The 19,756-nt window shown below is 32.8% G+C and overlaps 1 protein-coding gene across 5 annotated transcripts in view; it reads right to left on the bottom strand.

Annotated features, from left to right (window-relative positions):
- Nucleotides 1-407: 407 nt before the first annotated feature.
- LOC118188205 (uncharacterized) overlaps nucleotides 408-19,756 on the bottom strand; it is an 82,669-nt gene continuing 63,320 nt past the window's right edge. For 2 of the 5 annotated variants that reach the window (XM_085809798.1, XM_085809796.1), the window contains 2 exons: nucleotides 16,106-16,333; nucleotides 408-1,444 (listed from right to left, as the gene is read on the bottom strand). In XM_085809798.1, coding sequence (XP_085665924.1) covers nucleotides 1,328-1,444; nucleotides 16,106-16,333 — 345 coding nt within the window. In that variant the 3' untranslated portion in view covers nucleotides 408-1,327. Of the gene's footprint in view, nucleotides 1,445-14,008; nucleotides 14,181-16,105; nucleotides 16,334-19,756 lie in introns of those variants that run through there. The other 3 variants (XM_085809797.1, XR_015039196.1, XR_015039198.1) reach the window with 3 other exon arrangements.

Raw genomic sequence — 19,756 nt, 5'->3', positions numbered from 1 at the left:
TGTATGCCGAAATGGCAGTGTATATACTCAAACACTTTACTTTATACTTCAGTTAAACTCATATATAGAAGTGCTTTGCTTTATTTTTCAGCTAATATATTCATACCCCATTGTAGTGTATAAATTTTATTTCCCTTGAGTGCGATGAAATTGTCCAGAAACCGAGATAATAATCATCTTATTCTCCAGATTTTATGTTCTAGCATATTTGTCTCTCTCTCTCTATATATATATATATATACTTGCATAGTGTTTTCGTGCTTTAAGCTGCTGAAAATTACCTTGAAGGATATAAAATAAGAAATTTATAACTAAAGTTTCACAAAGACCAAAAATTTTGAAATTCATAATTAATAAATTTCAAATAATTTTGTAAATGCAACAAATAATTTTATAAATGCAACAAATAATTTTATAAATGCAACAAAGAATTTAATAAATGTAAAAATCTAAACTTTTAAACCATCAAAACTCCTATTCAAAAAAAATTTAAGAAACTTAAAGAAGAAAGAACACAACAGAAGAAGAATTCAGTCAACTTCAATGCCACTTCATCAGGGAAAAGGAATATTGAAATCAACTGAAATCTTTCTTCTACAAAAATCCTTGCTTTATATACATATATTCTCATGTAGTACAAACATGTCAAATGCAATGTGTATATTTATTCGCTATTCAATGTTTTAGAAGAGTATGAAGAAAGAAAGAATGGCAATTTAAAATTCTAATTAAGGCAAAATTCAACAAAGACTAACCTTACGTTTCGAGAAAAAGTCTATTTCGTTAAAGGCAGGCAAAGGTCACTGTCTCAAGAAGAAAAATGTTCATAACATAAGAAAGGCTGTGAGTAAATTATGCGCTTCGATTGGTCTTAAAATTTTACAAGTTTTAAAGTTACAGAATGTTCTAGCTTAGTTTATAAGTTGCATATACAATAGAATAAAACTTATTGTTATTATTGCAGCACAAAGATAGCTAATCGATGTGTTCAGTATCTTTAAGTTCATTTTAAAATTCTTTTATGCACGGTAAAATTTAAGTACAAAACAATTTGTATGTGCCTTTCACGTGTACTTTAACCAGAAACATTTCTAAAAATAATCACAAAGTATTTTTTCAACAGAAATTTTTGATTCATTAAATATCTAATTTAATTTATTGTATCTGAATAAAAAGCCATTCATTTGCCTCTAAAATAAAAAACAAATGTATTAAAACTTCATTACATTTTTCATTAATTTGAAAAAAAAAAAAAAAAACCTTAAATACTAAATCTGGAAGTGGTCATCTTCTATGTACATCATCAAACACCTTTTTGTCCTTAAATTTATTTTGGTGGCGTCACCAGCAGACATACGCGAAATAGATTTCCTGTCCCAGAAGGATTAATTTCGATAGGTACGTCTTGATGGTATCTTATTAGATCAGAGATTGTTGAGAATGTCTGCAAAAGAAAATTTTTTAAAAAACTGTAATTTTAAATACGAAAACTTTTCCAAAAGTACGTTTAGAAAAATTACTTTATTAAACTAAAGAAGCATAAATGCAATGTTTAAAAGCAAAAAATAAAAAAAATCACAAGAAGAGGGAGGTCAATAATAAAAATAATTGACGAGCACTACGCTTTTGAAAAAGCCTATTGATCTTGTTTTATTTGTTACCGAGTGTTTTGTTTATACGAAATAAAATTAATTTCACTACCTGATATCTTGATCATTTAGTGCGCCAATCAAAGAAACACAATTTTCGTTATAATTGCTTATTTATTTCAATATTTTCGAATATGTAGTTCATTTCATAATGGAAGTGCATAATTCGTTATTATATCAATTCATAATATTAACTTTTCCAATAAGAAACAAAAATTCAGCTACTCCGAAAGTTTAATAATCTGGATAGCCTAGAGAATGTATGGTAGATTGTCCATTCAGTTAAACATACTTGGTAAGATGTGTAAAATAGAAAATTATTGCTAAACTAATATGACATTGTTTATTCAGTGCTATATGTTAGAAGTATTATCATTGTGATATCATCCCGTTCTTCATCCACCGCCTCATAGAGAAATAACTCCACCTTCTTGTATTTTTAAACATTTATTTTACAAACACAAAACTAATACTAAACTACAATACTAATAACTGAAATATATAAAGTAATAAAAGAGAATTTCGGTTTCATTAATGGCTCCCACGAGCCTTCCGTATGACCTCTTTGTCGGTCTCCCTCTTGGAAACTAAACCTTTGGCGTTTCTCCAGACTGAGAGTTAGCGCCTTCTATACATCTCGTTGGTTGGCGTCACCCATACATCACACCCCCCATCCAAGATTGAAATAGGGTGAAAGCCTATTGAAATATGACAAATTATGGTGACGTCAAACAAAGGAGTTACTTACCTACTAAAGTCTACAAATCAATCGATACTGAAGTTGAAAGATATGTAACACAATACTTATACAGGCTAGTTCTAAACCTACTACAAGACTTCTTCTAAAACTGTAATATATAAATGATTAAAATTAGTATTCAAACAATTCTAATGCAATAGAATACTTAAAGCGTCTATGATATACTTAAAAGTCTCTAGGTGAGTAGCTGAAAAAGAAACACACACATAAAAAATAATAATATTAAGAGTTCATAAATGTCTATGAAAAGTTCTTTCTTTCACACAAGTCACTCAGTAGTCTCTAGTCTGGACAACGCATCAGCATTGCTTAACTTAACACCTGGGCAATGTGAAATTGTAGTATCATACTTTTGTAATGCTAAAGCCCATCTCTGTAACTTAGAAGATTGTGGTGCGTTCTTTGTGATGAAAGTTAACGGATTGTGATCAGTTATCAGTTTCACAGGTGATCCAAAAATCCAAGTTTCAAACTTTTTCAAGCTCCAAATAACAACATAAGCTTCCCTCTCGATAGTTGGCCATGCTTGTTGTGTTTTGGTAAGTTTCTGGCTGGCATAACTAATCGGGTACAACTTTCCGTTTTTCCTTTGAGATAAGCAGGCTCCAACACCTGTTGAAGATGCATCACATTGAATTATAAAAGGTAACCCTGGAACAGGGGTATAAAGACTAGGTGCTTCCATTAGGCATTTCTTTAATTTAATGAATGCTTCGTCGTGTTTTTCTGTCCAGTACAGCTCTTCAGGACTTCTTCTTTTGGTGAGCTCGGTTAATGGATAAGCTGTTTCGGCATAATGTGGAATGTAGTCTCTGTAATAATTACATAGGCCTAGAATGCTTTTCAATTGTTTTTTTGTTTGAGGTCTAGCTAATTTCTGGATAGCCTCCACTTTCTCTGGATCTGTACGATGACTGCCGGAACCGATGATATGTCCTAGATACTTAATATGAGTTTTAGCGAAGGAACATTTCTTGAGATTTACGGAAAACTGTAGTTCTAACAGTTTTGAAAAAATGGTGTTAAGATGTACTAAATGTTCATTCCAATTATTTGAATAAACAGCTATGTCATCGACGTAGGCTCGAGCAAAATCTTTTTATTTAGCAAGGGCCTGATTCATGACTCTCTGAAATGTTGCAGCGGCGTTGCATAGCCCGAAAGGCATGACTTTAAATTGATACTGAGCTCGATGTGTCTTGAAACATGCTAATTCTTGACTCTCTCTTTCTAATGGTATGGCCCAATAGCATTTGAGTAAATCAATGCTGGATATCACTTTGGCTTTTCCAATGTAGAATAAGAGCTCTTTAGGATTTTCCATAGGGAAGTCATCTGGTTTCGTTACTGCATTAAGGGATCTAAAATCAACGCAAAGGCGAATATTACCGTCTTTCTTCATAACGCATACAATAGGGTACGAAATTTCAGCGTTGGTTTCTTCAATCAATCCCATTCATAACATTTCTTTATCTACTTGAGTTTATCTACTTGAGTTATTTGTTTATCTACTTGAGGCTTCAATGCTTCTGGAATTCGATAAACATATGGCTTCTTCCTTTCATTGTCACTTAATCTTATTTTATGTTCTCCTACTCTTGCAATTTGTACCTTATTTATAAATAAGTTTTCATATTTTCCTAACAAGTTCATCATTTCATTCCTTTTATCATCATCTAAATGGCTTAAATTTACTTCGCTAAGATGAAAATGATCGGACTTGTCACTCACACTGGGTGTGGGATGGACTTCTCCTAGTTCTTCTTCGTTCTCAAATATTACACCTACTGCCTGTACTTTTGGATTAAATTTTCGAATTTTATTTACATGTACTCTTCTTATTGTACCATCTGTCAGTCTGACTCTGTAAGAATCTGGATTACAACGAGATACTATTTCTGCAGGTCCTATCCATCTGGCATATAATTTATTACTGGAATCTGGAATCAGCAGGTACACTTGATCTCCAGGGTTGAATTCTTTATATATAGCCCTTCGATTAGCATATCTTGCATATGCACCTTGTTTCAATTCTGCAGTTATAGATGCTTGCTCTGCTGCTATTTCTAAATTCATCTTTAGCTCCTGTAGATAATCAACAGCACTTTTACCCAATTTTATTGGTAATGGAATTTCTCCTGACCATGACGATTTTAATACTGACAACGGACCTCTGGCCTCTCTTCCATACATTAATTTAAATGGGGATACTCCCGTAGTACAATTTGGAATTTCGCGGTAAGCGAATAACAGGTATGGTATATGTTTGTCCCAATTTTTAGAGTCGTTTCTAATGATATGATGAAGCATACGTTTTAGAACTTGGTTATACCGTTCAACTAATCCCGAACTTTGTGGATGTCCTGGTGTTGTAAATCTAGGACTTGCTCCTAATCTAGCATGGAATTCTTGTGTTAATTCTGCAACAAAATTGGTACCTTGATCGCTAGCTATTACCCGAGGTATGCCCGTTCTCATAAAGATTTCTAATAATGCGTCGCATGTTGATTTTGCTGTAATAGTTCTCAAAGGGACAGCTTCTGGCCACCTAGAATGTTGGTCGACTAAACATAGTACATATTTGTGTTTACGTGCTGATGGAGGTTCAATTGGACCGATTATATCTACATTCACAGTGTCAAATGGAAATTCAGGCCTCTGAACTGGAAGTATGGGTATACGATCGTTAGTTCTTTCTCTACTTTGTAATTGACATTCCTTACAAGTTTTACAATATTCTTCAATATCTCGTGACATGTTTGGCCAATAAAATGAATAACGAATCCTTTCTTTTGTTTTTCTCATCCCTAAATGATTTGCAAAAATAGATTCGTGAGCCAATTTTAAAATTTGTTCCCTTTTAACTTTAGGTAATACCAATTGACTAACTTGTTCTCCGGAAATTCTTTCAGTATGATAAATCAAGTCATCCATTAAAAAATATTTATTTTTATTTCTTTGCGCGTTTTTATAGATACTGCGTAATGTCTCACATTCCCTTTGCTGTTGTTTAAAAATACTGGCATCTGAATGTTGACCCACCCCACTTTCATTTTCGCCCTGAATGCAACTTATGACTAAATCTTGCTCTCCTCCTGTCATACATAAACCAGCGCGGCTTTCGCCTTCGAATTGTTTTGACTGATGACTCCTCGTTTCCGGTATCTGCGATGGAGACACTGTGTCGCAATCACGATTCGCGCTAAGCAAATGAGATTCAGAGGTCAATAAATCATAAACATTTGGAGTAATTACGCAGGGAATATGAAGTTTTTCTGTTAAAGCTACTAATACTTCGACAGGTTTCAATAAATTAGGATTATCAGTATTTTTGATGGATAGAGGAATTCTAGCCACTTTAGCTGATATGGTTTCTCCAAATGCCGAAATTAGGTCAATATTACAGTTGTTCTCAATAGAGAAATTTGATATGTGTTTCGGATTTATAACAGAAATTTCAGCACCTGAATCAATTATGGCTTGGATTTCGTTACCTGCAACGCAAATATTTACTTTTTGCAATGGTTGCGTAAAACTTTCATTTGACAAGCATGAAGATCCGATTTTTGCTATTACTTTATCATTAGTATTTTTCTCTGGTGTTTCTTTTTTTTAGAGGAGGGTTTTGTGTTACCGATTTGTTTCTTTGTGGACAAGATTTAGCGAGATGCGTTAATTTTCCACATATGTAACAGTCTTTGGGTGGATATTTATTTTTATTTGTGTTGCTTCTCATATGAGGCGGAATATATTTCGATTCTCTTGAAGAGTGGGACGATTTATCTATGTTTTCATTAGTGTTAAAAGTAGTTTCGTTTAACGATTTGCCTTTGTTTACAAAATACAAGTCAACTTCTTTAGCTAAATCCTTAGGTTTTAACCAATTTTATCCTGTTTTAATATTAATGTAAGTTGCCGTTTCTTTGTCTAACGTTTGGAAAAGTTTGTTGGAAATCATTAGTTGACAAAGTGCATCAAAGTCATTAACTTCACGTAACTGACAGTAATACTGGAAATTTGCAGACAGTCTAGAAGCGAACTGAACGTGTGACTCTTTAGGATCGCGTCGTGCTCTTCGGAAATTCATTAAACATTCATAAGCAGTTGGCTGATATTCTTTTAATACTAGTTTTTTAATGGTTTCATAACATTTGAGTTCTTCATCATTAGTGTAAAATAATATATTAGTTGCCTTATCCCCTAAAATGTTAATCAAAATTTCGGATTTGAGCTCCTGTGGTACATTTTTAGTTGTGAATGCTCTCTCTAATGTTTGAAAAAAGAAATTGAAATTTTCCGATCTTCCCGGAACAGGAATAGTTAACGTTTTAACACTCTTTATCAAATTTTCTGAATAATTTCCCGAACCTGTAATCATGTCTTTATCTGCGCGAGATCCATCTTTAACTGTATTCTGACTTCTAACTTTTTCTAATTCTAATTCTTTCTCTAGCTGCGCTAATTTTAATTTTTCAAGTTCAACCTTTTGAGCTTCTAAGGCTAACTGTGTATCCCTAGCAGCTTTTATTTCATTTTCTTCTCTAATTTTTCTTTCTTCAACTATTTTTCTTTCCTCAACTATTGAGTTTAATAATCCAATTACAAATTCTGGATCATCTTTAAATATTTTACTGTCCTCAATTTTACCTTTTAGTTGAACCACTGTTAAACCAACAGTTTGTGTATCTTCAATTTCACCAAGAAGGTTTATTTACTAAGTCTTCTTTCTTAGTATTCTTATACATTTTAATTTATATATATATCTTCAATACATCTATACTTTGAGTAAATAAGATCAAGAGCTTCCTACCTGCTTCTCTTGAAGTTTCTCTACCGTCATCTAAAGCTCTGGTTCTCGAAAGAGAGCGTGTGATATCATCCCGTTCTTCATCCACCGCCTCATAGAGAAATAACTCCACCTTCTTGTATTTTTAAACATTTATTTTACAAACACAAAACTAATACTAAACTACAATACTAATAACTGAAATATATAAAGTAATAAAAGTGAATTTCGGTTTCATTAATGGCTCCCACGAGCCTTCCGTATGACCTCTTTGTCGGTCTCCCTCTTGGAAACTAAACCTTTGGCGCCTCTCCAGCCTGAGAGTTAGCGCCCTCTATACATCTCGTTGGTTGGCGTCACCCATACATCACAATCATTATCACAAGGTGTACTTTACGGGCTCATTGTAAACCATTATATTAAAATATTAAAGTAAATGCTAGTTAGAGCATCAGATGGCTTCTAGCAAGCCAGAATAATACATGTGGACTGATAGTCTTGAAGCAGAACCTAAATTTTCCATATGCACAGTTGGTCAGTGCATAAAAACTAACAGTGAAATCATTTTTCGCCAATTTTTTTATTTCCCCGGCTCGTTTCTCCCGATAAGAGATATACAGTTTGATACAATGAACCTGCTCCAGGAAGACGAGTTGGTTTATCATATCATGGCATGGTAACTCAGGACTATTTGCCCAAGGGCTGAAGGATTTTCCAAGGGAAACTGACTTACATCTTCAGTACACATAGGAAAATTCATGAAATCATCAATGGAGCCAGCTTGTTCGTCTAGAACAGAGTCGCAGCCGAACTACCAGTACTCAGAGACTCTACCGCTCGACCAGTAAATGACCTCCAGAAAGAAAAAAAAAGGAAGCAAATTTGAGGGAATTCTGGGAAGAGTTTGATGATTATTTTGAACTATTGCTTATTTTGTAGCTTATGTTATCTTTCGATATTGACTTACTATGTTTAATATTTGCAGCTTAGGATTTGGAAGATATTTTTGAGTTTCTAAAATAGATGTTATATACGCAATGTACGCAATATTCCTAAATTTGTATTGTAAAAATAATTCAGTTCACATATTAGTTTGGCTCATTATTAAAACTTGATTAAATAAATAGCGAGTTACACAAAATAATGCGTTGCTTTTTGGGGGGGGGGTAAAAATTGATAAGATATGTTTAGGTTTTACATTTTATCGGCTCTTAACTTAAATTATCAAGATTTGAAACAGCATTTTGCAGCAAATTCTGACCGATGCAATGATTTTTACTAAGTCGTTAATTCTTATTTCTGAAAAAGATTAAATAGCGAAATTTTGAAGATGAATTTTGGTTTACAGAGTTAAGATTTAACGTTAAATTTAGTCAATAACTGTGGCTAAGTTAGTGTTAACTGTGTAAGCCTAGCGACGAGCAAACTGGAAGCATCTGTTACCTTCTGCTACAAATATTGAAAAATTCATGTGTTTCAAAATAATAAAAAAATTAATTATTTTTGAAGCATTTAATAAGCACATAAATTAAGAATGAATTACTCGCTATTGAAAGCAGTGAAAGAATGGGAGAAAAAGGGGAGAAAAGGTTTAATGTTTATGAGCTAATACGGAAAGTAACGGAATGTTTATTGTAATGTAGCAAACCACGTGTTAATCTCACGCTGTTTTACGTCTCGACAGCTACCACTTGAAATTTGTTATACAGTTAAATATTCTGTAACGGTCAAAATCGTAAAACCACCTTGTATTTAGCGTAAGTAAATTGAAACACTCAATCGATTTCGAGGGCAATTCTTTCTCCTGATGAGGAGGGACCTTTAGCTGCCCTCGAAATCGATTGAGTGTTTCAATTTACTTACGCTAAATACAAGGTGGTTTTACGATTTTGATTGTCACATTAGCGTGTTTCTCTTCTAGTCTATTCTGTAACGGTTCCGTTACGCTGCCATTAAAAATCCAACCTGGCTGCCTCATTTTGACAGTAGTGAAATTTTTCTAATTATAACAAATTCGTCTCTTTGATTAATTATTTCAATAAGTAATACACGAAACAGAATGATGCGCTTTTGAAAAAAACGTTTTATTGGAAATAATTACTTTGAAAATAAGAACACTATTATAACTGAAACTAGGAATACAAGATTTGGCAAATGTTTTCTTATAACGGAAAATATTCGATATTTTAATACTAACTGTAGTTGAGGTTATACATATTTGACAATAATTTGCCGATAAAATGAATTTATTATGGCTTCAAAACCCATAACTCGTAATTTACGCTAATAATCCTATGCAGATCGTAACACTGATGCGGCCCACCAGCGGCCGAGCGGTAAAGTCGCTGAACACTGGTAGTTCGGTCCGAGGTTCGAATCCCGCGAACGGGCTGGCTGCATGGGCGTTTTCGTGGTTTTCCCCATGTGTAACGTGTATACGGGCCAGTTTCCCTTAGAAAGTCCTCCACGAAGGCATCCCTCATCTTAGGCAGATAGCCCTCGAGGCTTTGCCATAATCACACACACACGTAACACTGATGCAAACTGAACATGAGTTCAGTTCCTATGCAGATCTTATGCAGATCCTATGCAGATCGTAACACTGATGCAAACTGAACATGAGTTCAGTTTATCGTATGTGAGTATGTATCAGTGAGTATAGAAACCATTTGGCTTTCCTGAATGTATCCTTATATGTTGCAATCGTCGGTTCCCATTCTGTTATATACAGTGACTTTGATATCTTATTCATTTCTTTTTCTTCACTTCTAATATAGATTAACGAATAATAGCTTTCAATATAGTAAGTAAAACTTGCAACTTCCGTTTTAAGAGATATCCCTGATTGCGAAACTTCTTCTTAGCAGCTACTAAGTACTAAGCTTTATTAGCTGCGTGCAAAAGTACTAAGCTGTTATGGTCTCGATTTTCCGTTATGTTTGCGTCCACAAGTGGTCCAGTGGGTGACAATAGCAGCTTACCTGATTCGTTTTATGACGATCTGGTCGGCTGCGTATAGTTTTTGGACTTTTCCAATGTGTAACATGAATGAATACGAGACAGTTTCCTTAGAATATTCTGTATGGATACCGATTATGCTGCTGCACATGTGACTCCAGAAGAGGGCTTAATAAGCTAGATAAAAAAATTAAAAATTAAGCCTCTGAGGTCACATGATTTTGACAAGTTAGCAGGTAATGCTCCAAGAATGGTCAAGAGAGGTAAAAAGAGGAAGACCATTGTCTCCTGTAGTGCATGTGTGCCAATTAGATCAAAAGAGACGAGAGACAAAAATCGCGCTGCGCAAGAAAAGAAGTAAACAATCAAAGCTAGGTTACGAAGTTGTGGTCTTTAAGCACGTGAGGAGGAAATGGTCTGATTAAAGTATCTTTTGGAATGATTTGGAATTAAGAACTTCTGAAAAATTTGCAGCATCACAGCTAAGTCCAGTTTTGAAGAAATGCTTATTAAGTTTAGTAATGTGGTCCCCCACAGGGTCGATTATCGAGTTATCATGGATCAGTTTGTTTCTGATCAGGTACTGTAATGAGCATTTACAGTTCTTCCTTAGAATGACTAAAAATTCCTCTAAAATCATGTAGCTTCGTTAGCGCTCTAATCGATTAATATACGAGCTAATCTTTAATTAGCCCTCCTTTTATCGATCAAATGAATTTTCATGACAAGGTAGGTTTAATGATCTTGAGCGATCTTGAGCGAAACTTAAGCTAAAATTTAATGAATGGCAATGCTTTACTTTTATCTTATTTCATCAGTTAGTTCAGACGACTTGAACGTGTTAAATTTCGCGAATATTAGGTATTTTTGCAAACTAATTTTTATTCTTAGTAATAAACATGTTTGCCATACCTGATTTAATTGACTTTGATGTTTTGATTTCAATTTGCTATTTTAAATCCGTAAATCAACAGATTTATCGCTTTCATCTTTTTTTCTTCTTTCATATATCAATCTTTTCGAAACTGTATTTCTTAAAATTCTTTTCCCAAGGATAGAACTTTTTTTTTATTTTGGTTATCTTAGAATCACCGGAATGAAACTGAATGCCTTTAAAGTTGCTCTTTCATATCAGTATCAGTTATATTATATTTCTTTGGAACTAAATTTATTTTATTGTTTCATTATAAACGATAGAACAACTAAAAAATGTACTTCTCTTATATATGTTTACATTCCAGGCTTAACAAAGGATAAGACAAACTAATGGACGATTCAATTTACTCCGTCCAGCAATATGTGTGACATTTTTCCGAAATAATCGTAAATAAAACCAACTGCTAAATTCCGGAGCAAATTAATTACGGGTACAAGACAAAACCTTAAAACCATGCGTCTTGTTCAGCTGCCTATTTTACACAGAAAGTGGGGCATGAGACTGATAATACGGTGATTTCACTTTCAAATGTCTCTGTTTAGTCTCCCGATCTATTTCAATTGGCCTTTATGTGTTAGGTCTGCTGCAATAAACTGTGGTAATTTATGCCGCCGTCAGTACTCAGTTAGTGGACTTCGGAAAACTTGTTATAGAGAAGACCTATAGTTCAAATTAAAGGGGGATAATAGATATTATTAATGTCGGTGGAGTGGTGCTTCCTGAGCAAGTTTAGTCTGTGAAGACCATTGCAACGAGTATAAATTAAACTCAGTACATTAGTTCGAACATTAAACGTTAAAGTTAGAAAAGAATATATAGAATACTGTGAAACCTCGGCAGTTTTGAGAAATATTAATGCTACACATCTTTGCTTAATTCAGCTGGATTATTTTCAATGCAAATTTTTTTATACTTCTGGATGTGTGTTGAGTTCCTTTATGTTAATTAATAACTATTTTATAATTTAGCTCAGCAGTTTTCAACATTTGACTAATGTGTACCATCTAACAAAAATTGAAAAACTTTAGCACCACCACTACGTTTTACAACTATTATTTTTCAATTTCTCAACAGAAATATTAAAAAAAATATATTTTGATATTTGCATAACCTACTGGCTATTGTATTAAATGTGCACACATAAAAAATATTAGATTAAACATTGTTTACCATTATAATTATCAAAGCTCAAGCTATAATACTTCGATTATAAATTTAATGTGAAATTTGGGCCTATTTGAAAGATATCAATTTCTTAATGTCTGGTTTTATTTTACTTAGTTTTAACAGTGAATTAGGATCCACTTTTAGCTTTGTTCTGTATTTATTTTCAAATATAACATGGAAGATAATTCTTGTTCACACAAATAGGTTGTGCAAAAAAAGCAATAAAAATTTAACAGCTTTTTTCCGGTTTAGCGAAAAGTTGACAAGTGTGTTATTTTTAAAATCTTCAGTTAGAGTTCGATCACAGGAAATTTCTATCAATTGTTCTTTTTCTTCATGCGATTTTTGAGTTTAATAGATAAAAATACTTTGTTTCTTCGCGTACCCCCAGTGGTTCGCTTACCACAGATTGAGAATCGCTGATTTTAGACATTTGCTCTCATTTCTTCCTTCCTTTTCCATGCCAGAATGCAAATTAACTCGCTTGTATTTAAGATGACGCTTTCAGATTGTAATGCACATCGTGTTCTGTCGTCTACGCCATGTTACTAGGTTGCTAGCTCAGATAAGATTTGTAGTCTTTAGCATTGCATTATAATCTCCGATACTGAATCCCCACGCCGGTTCGATTGGAAATCAACTTTTAATTGACCTGTGTAACCTTTGGCGACTGACTTATCTAATCTATATTTTACATTTGACATAAGTGCTGGCTAAGCTTGCAAGCACCAGGTGTGCCTTCCATTCTTCTTAAGTTTAAAATAAAAGGGTCTTTTACATCCTTCTCTAGTTTCAGATATTATTTTAGAATTAACGGTAATTTACTGAACGTCTACCAAGCGTCTGGACACTATTTGATGATAGGAAAACATACCAAACTTTGTATATGTTTTAAAGTTAAAAGTTAATAGTTGTAATTTTTTTTAATAAATATCGAAATTTTGGCACCTAATTTGGTACCTTTTCTGGCTGTTCAGTTGAGGCAAGTACCTAAGTGAGGCTTTACCCTTGTGTCGGTTCTGGTGGTATACATATATTTCTCGTTATAATATATTATAACTAGAAATTTTCTAGTTAATAATAAATTTTTAAATGACTCAACTATCCGTGTTTTGACATTTTTAAATTTAAAGAAATAAGTTTTGTAAAAATTACGAAATCTAACTCTTTCAACCTCCTCCAATCCCTATATAAATAGAAAAGACTGTAGTTTTTATGAAAAATAAAGCACTAAAAATACGACAAAAATTGGCAGAGATATTTAATTTCAGAATTTGCGATATTTGACTTCATTTTCAATATACATCAAGTGATCGGTTAAAAAATAAATTAGAATAATTTGGGGCTGATTATTCTTGCCTTAAAGGTCATTCAATGATATTGTTTTAGTATTTACTAAGTTAATGATTTTGTTAATTTGGTATGCCGAGGAATTTTTATTCAAGTGAGTTATGAGTTTTTCAGAGTTTAAAATACATTATTAATATCCTTATGAAATTTTATTACCTTAGGATCATAATTTGCTAATCGTAAAAAGTTATTTAAAAGCAAATATTTTTCATTTTTAATTAATTCAAATATCCCGTTTGAAAATTGTATTTTATTAATCAATATTTTTCCCTATAATCTGAGTCGTCACTTAATATATTCAAAAAACTACCTATAAATCATTAGAAATTAGAATTTCTATACATCAACATCTAATTTGATCAGATGATGAACTAAAATTAATCTATAAATCCTCAGAAAACTTTTTCTAATCGATACTTTATTTTTTTGTTACGTACAAATGCAAACATTTCTCTCTCGTATTTGTGTACGGCCCCTGAATATGATCTCCGATTTTAATATCAAACTAGCGGACAAACCCACCAGATTTGCGGGCTGCGGCTAAGTTGAAATTTATAAGTTCTAGGTGTAGACCTGAAAAGAAAATGTATGAAAGCCTTTTAATATGAATGAAATCAGTTCTACGTATTTTAACAATAATATACGTACCGCGTGATTCCATGAAAAATTGTGCTCTACTTCTGTTTAGAAAAGACAACAATTTTAAAGTTCCAACTTGTACGCGCTTCGACGCAGCATGCGGAACAGCGGAATACATGTAAAAAACCTCTAAAAATTTCACAAAATTTTGGAAAAAATTTTTTGACATTTTAAATTTTGCTTTAAAACTTAAATTTTAAAACATTTCATTTTTACTTAATTATTTGCCTTGCAATATTTACACAATTTTTCAACAGAACACACATTTCACATTACAAACAGTTTACATTTATTAATTCACTATACCACTTAACTCTATTTTACTTCAAGCAAACTTACCTCTCTTGATTGGCTTAACTCCCTACATAATTTATCGTTAAAATTAAAACTTGAATTACATACCTTTAGGATTTTTAATTTTAATTTTTAATTTAATTTTTTCTAGATTTATTTTTATATATTTTAATATTAATGTTTGCAAAAAATTTTTAATATAACAAAGATAGCAGCTTGGCGCTCAACTTTAACTACATAAGCGCCATCTATATAATTAATTTGAAGGACACACTTACTTCTCTTTAAAAACACTTTTGCAGACCCCAACGCTCATTTAGTAGGTAAGTTAGAATTAAAACTTACTATTTACTTGCTTTAAGTATTTTTTAAAAATTTTTATGTAGTATTTAAGTTTTTTTTAGATATGAAATTATATTTTTAAGTATATATTTGTTTTTTAAAAATTGTGAATTAGTTCTTTATGTTTCTTATTGGTTTATATGGATTATGTCTAGTTCTTTTTTAGTTTCTTTTTATTGATATGCATATTCGTGTCGGGGAGGTTTCTGTAGACAAGAGTTTCTAAAATACATTAGTTTCTAGATTATTTTTTATAAGAAATTATTTTTTTTTAATTTAATTTTTTTTAAAAAGTTTAATTTAATACTTGACTTTACTTGCTTGTTTCTCAAAAGACTTCATTAGTATTTTCCTTTTAAAACTTTAATTCTTAAATGCTAATTTATAAAGGTACCACTTTATTGGTATTTCATTTTGGACATTCTTCACTTTTTACTTTTGGTTTTGACTTTTACCCTTGCCTGCATGAATGACGAACACGAATTGAATGATTGGAGAGTTAGGTTTGGAGGCAACTTCCCCTTGATAAGTCTGTCTCCTGCCTGCTCAACAGTCATTCACTTATGCAATTTTTAAAAAATTGTTTGGATTAATTTTAATTTGCTAAATTTGTGAATTTATTTTCATGGATTGGTTTTGCACTTGATCTGCTTATGCTTCTGAATTTAAATGATATTGTAGGTTAGTTCGAGAATTAAATCTTTTAAATCTTTTATATGTTTACACATTTTTTTAAATAATTTTTTTAAGCTTTTTGGCTTTAAATTTGCTTTTTTACATTTTTACGTGTTTGTTAAAACTTAAATTTAATTTGTTTAAATTTATATATATATATATATATATACGAATATTAAACTAGCTAATCTAATGCAAATTTTAGAAAGCTAAATTACTAATTAGGGCTGCATACTGTATTAGAGTTAGAATTTTTTATCTCTCTTCATACCTATCGTAACTTAAGTGTGTTCCAACAGAAGTCATAGCTCATAAATATTGTCTTCAATAAAATTTTTGTTTTATTTTCTCATGGTTAATAATAATTTGTAAATGAAATCTGCATGTCAATAGAAAGGAAATATTGCTGATAAAAATCAATAACCTTGACAGTTTTTATTTAGTAAAAGTACTCAACTATCACGTAATATGGACGTTCAAGGTTAGTCACTGACGCATCCAAAATCTTCATAAAATAAACAAAGTGTAAATGGATAAATATTATATACCTTTTCACCTTCTTTTTCTTTCCCAAGAGCGTAATATCCATTACTTTTAAGGCGTATATGGGAGTTAAGTACTCTTCCATCAAATGCCACACACATGGTATAAGGTATTTCAATTGTTGGCTTACTACTGTACCGGACTAGGAAGGCCCCGTTTTGTTTCATGTTCAATAGCCTAACTTGAGCTTGAACAGCATTTAAATCATGAAACCAAGCATTCCGAGTGATATCCTGCAATGTAAAAAAAATGTGTCGTCATATTTCAGCAAAAGAGAAGAAGTTTCTTATGCATATCTGGTATAACGTCTGGCGATCCTAGCGAGAATAAACTGCTAGACGTTAACAGACTGAGTAAGGAATTATCTTTAATTCTTAAGTACGACAAAGTTCAAAGAAAGGTTGTGAAGGAACTTTTATTTATTCAATATTATTCACAGATGGCACTGACTCGTGCTTACAAAAACCAACACTTTTGGCTTAACACAAAAGGTAACAAATAATTTCAAATATAATAAAAATAAGTTAACCTAACGACTTTTAACAGATTACTTAACGCGCAGTCAGGCTGACTTGTAAAAGTCGGCGTAAACAAGCTTAATGGTTAAAAGCGCTGAACGACACAGAAATCTAATCCTTAGTAAATCAACGATAACAGGCCTTCAGGCAGGCAGAACACGCTCTAAATTCACCTTCCAAAAACCTTCCTTTAGATACTAACTTCTTTCTATCTCAATTGAATACCCGTGCGCTAACTCATTTACATTCTGGCAAGAAAGGCTGGGTTGAAAGCGAGATCAATAGGAAAAGTTGCTTCGAAACAAAATTAACTGTAAAGTAACTTAAATAAATCCCCACAATAGTATTAGTATTACTTTATAACTATAGTTGAAAAAAAATTGCCGCGTTTCATGATGAAAGCCGAAATGTATTTTACATTACATTTATGTTACTTATTATGACAAAATACTGAGACATATATCTAGAGATGATTTCATGGAAAACTTCTTAGAGTTTCAGCTCAGAGGATATAGGAAAATTCGCATTGCATATGAGGATGGCTATGGAAGCTCATACAGCCAATCCGCTCATCTCCAGAAATGGAACATAGGATGAACCGCTGATTTTCAGTAGTTTCAGACATATACGACCTATATATTTCGGATAGGAAATCCTTTCTTTTAGAAAGTTACTTTAAGCTGTTATACTTGGTACGCCAAAAAACAAAAATGTTACCAAACCGACGATCATTTCATATATAAAGATTTTTAGCAAGTGGGATGAAGTAGATACAGTTGCAGAATCTAATTAGATTTCGGGGAAGGAAACATGAAAAATTATCAATGTCCTCACCGGAACTGAACCTCCTGGATTATATTCTTGCGTGCGTACGGGTTCGTAATAGATTGAATGTAAACAGAGCCAATGATAGCTTGATAAAATTTATTTTACAGACGGAAACATTTCACAGTTCTGGAATTTTCTACACAAGTTTTGTTACAGCTCTTCACAGTATCACAGCGTACAATCATCAATTCAAACTACTAAGGACGTTAAACACAATTCAATGCAAAGCGCATCTGAAGAGCGAAACTAGTACGGAGATATCTCAATACTCCAACCACGCTGAACTAACTAACAACTACTGATAAAATGATGCTCTCTACGATCTTATGTAGCTTTTCATCAGGCCGCCGAGATATATCTAGTACTTTCTGCTTCATGAAATTACCGAAAGCCATATGAGGGCCAGATACGATTACAGTTGCATTTGCAATCTATTACACTTATTCAATTACAATACCTATTACGGCGATACAGGAACCGGACCAAAACGTCACTAAATGGTCGCCAAGTTCGGGGATTTTTTGCGATTTCTTGATAAATTTGGAGACAAAATCTTCGCCAGCTTGGCGATATCTCGCCAATTTAGCGAGATAACCATTTACTCAATGTTATATAGACTTGCCCTTGTAACATTATACAGAAAAATACAACAATTTCACATATAAATTCCCTAAAATTATCTATCTATGTAAAAAATTCGTAACAATATCACAAATCTACGCGATAAGGAGGAACAAACTTTCTTACATTCTTCCTTACTAAAAGGGCGACTGGGAAGGAGGGGCCCCATTTATCAAATCCAGGAGGAAACGAGTTAGCGTCCACCACATTCTAGTTCACACATCACATGCAGAGTCACTAGGTTATTTTGAGCAGGAAATATTAAAGGCGAGCAGTGCCCTCGCCGAGATTCGAACTCCGGGTCTCCTTGCTGTTAGCCGGACGTGCATTCAATTACACCAAGGAAGGCACGGTAAGTTTTCTTGTTAAAAGTCTGTGTCATGTATCTGGCTGCGATCAGCCAATCAGCTGGCTGCCTCGCGGTAAGAATCCAGCAAGTGAGACAGACGAGAGCTGTCTGCAGAAAGTGTGGTAGGGCGTTTACGCTTGAGTTCGAGTTTCAGTTTTAGCCAGCGTGGCTGATTAATTTGTAAGGTGTTAAACAACTGTGTTTGATTGGAATTATTTTCTTAAATCATATAATATCAACGTCATGTAAATATTTGTACATAAAAGTCGTGCTGCTATATAATAAAGGATTCATTTTCCAATAATGTATTGTGTCACGTCTCTGCCATCCCGACAAGCATGACAGTCTGACTATAAATGATTGCGTCAATTCTGATATTTCTATCTGATATTGTCATAAATACTTCTTCTTGAGTATATAGCATATAATTCGTGACTAAGAGACTCAGAAAGTAAATAAAATTTTATCGCAAGTTAACCGATTTCTAAGATTAGGATACCTATACTAGCATTTAATGGCCTGTTCTAAATTCTATACTTTAAATCAAGCTAGCGTGCTTTAACTTTATTCATCTGAAAATTTGAGAAAACTACTTAATGTCAATAATAGCCTTCACTTAAGCTGAATGTCTTAAAGGCGGTGCAGCTGCTCATCTGATGGTAAATAAATAAATAAATAAATAAATAAATAGCCTTCACTTATTAAAGTCATTATTAACAATAAATATTAACAATTGATATTATAATGATTAAATATATATTAACCCTACCTTGTCAGAAAGGATACACATATTATTTTTAATTACGTAATTTATGGTTTTTTTAGCAATTTTATAAATTACCACAGCATATATTTTTCTGTAGCAAAAAGTATAAGATTCAAATGAATTAACTTATCCAGTTCTCCCTTATGTATGCGATTGGATTAATTTAATTCTATAAACTTCTTAAGACTATATGCCTAGATAGAGAATTCCTTTCTTCCGAACTTCTGTATGGTAACTAGATCGAATTTTTATTTTAAATTTCTGGAAATCCATGAAGACCATTACAGTGTCCATCTGGCAAACTCATGAGTTCACAGGTTTTCCAGAACCTCGAGTAGCTTTATTAAGCAGCCTAAAAATAATCCTAATTCAAGGTGTAAGGATTTATTTATGTTTATCTAACCAGTTATTTTATGTTAAGTAGCTTTACTGTAGTTCTCCTTTTCCGTTTTCCTGCCAGAATGCTAATTTTTAGTTCGAGGTAGAAAGTTTTTAGATTGTTTAATCAGCGAGTGTTCCGCCTGAAGTCCACTTTACTAGTTGCAGTTCTTTGATAGCAGTCTGTCTTCGTTGC

This window comes from Stegodyphus dumicola, chromosome X2, assembly GCF_044657685.1.
Source record: "Stegodyphus dumicola isolate Sdum_Otavi_A_Nest chromosome X2, ASM4465768v1".
Classification (NCBI taxonomy): Eukaryota; Metazoa; Arthropoda; class Arachnida; order Araneae; family Eresidae; genus Stegodyphus; species Stegodyphus dumicola.
This window is presented reverse-complemented; position numbering and strand designations above follow the sequence as displayed.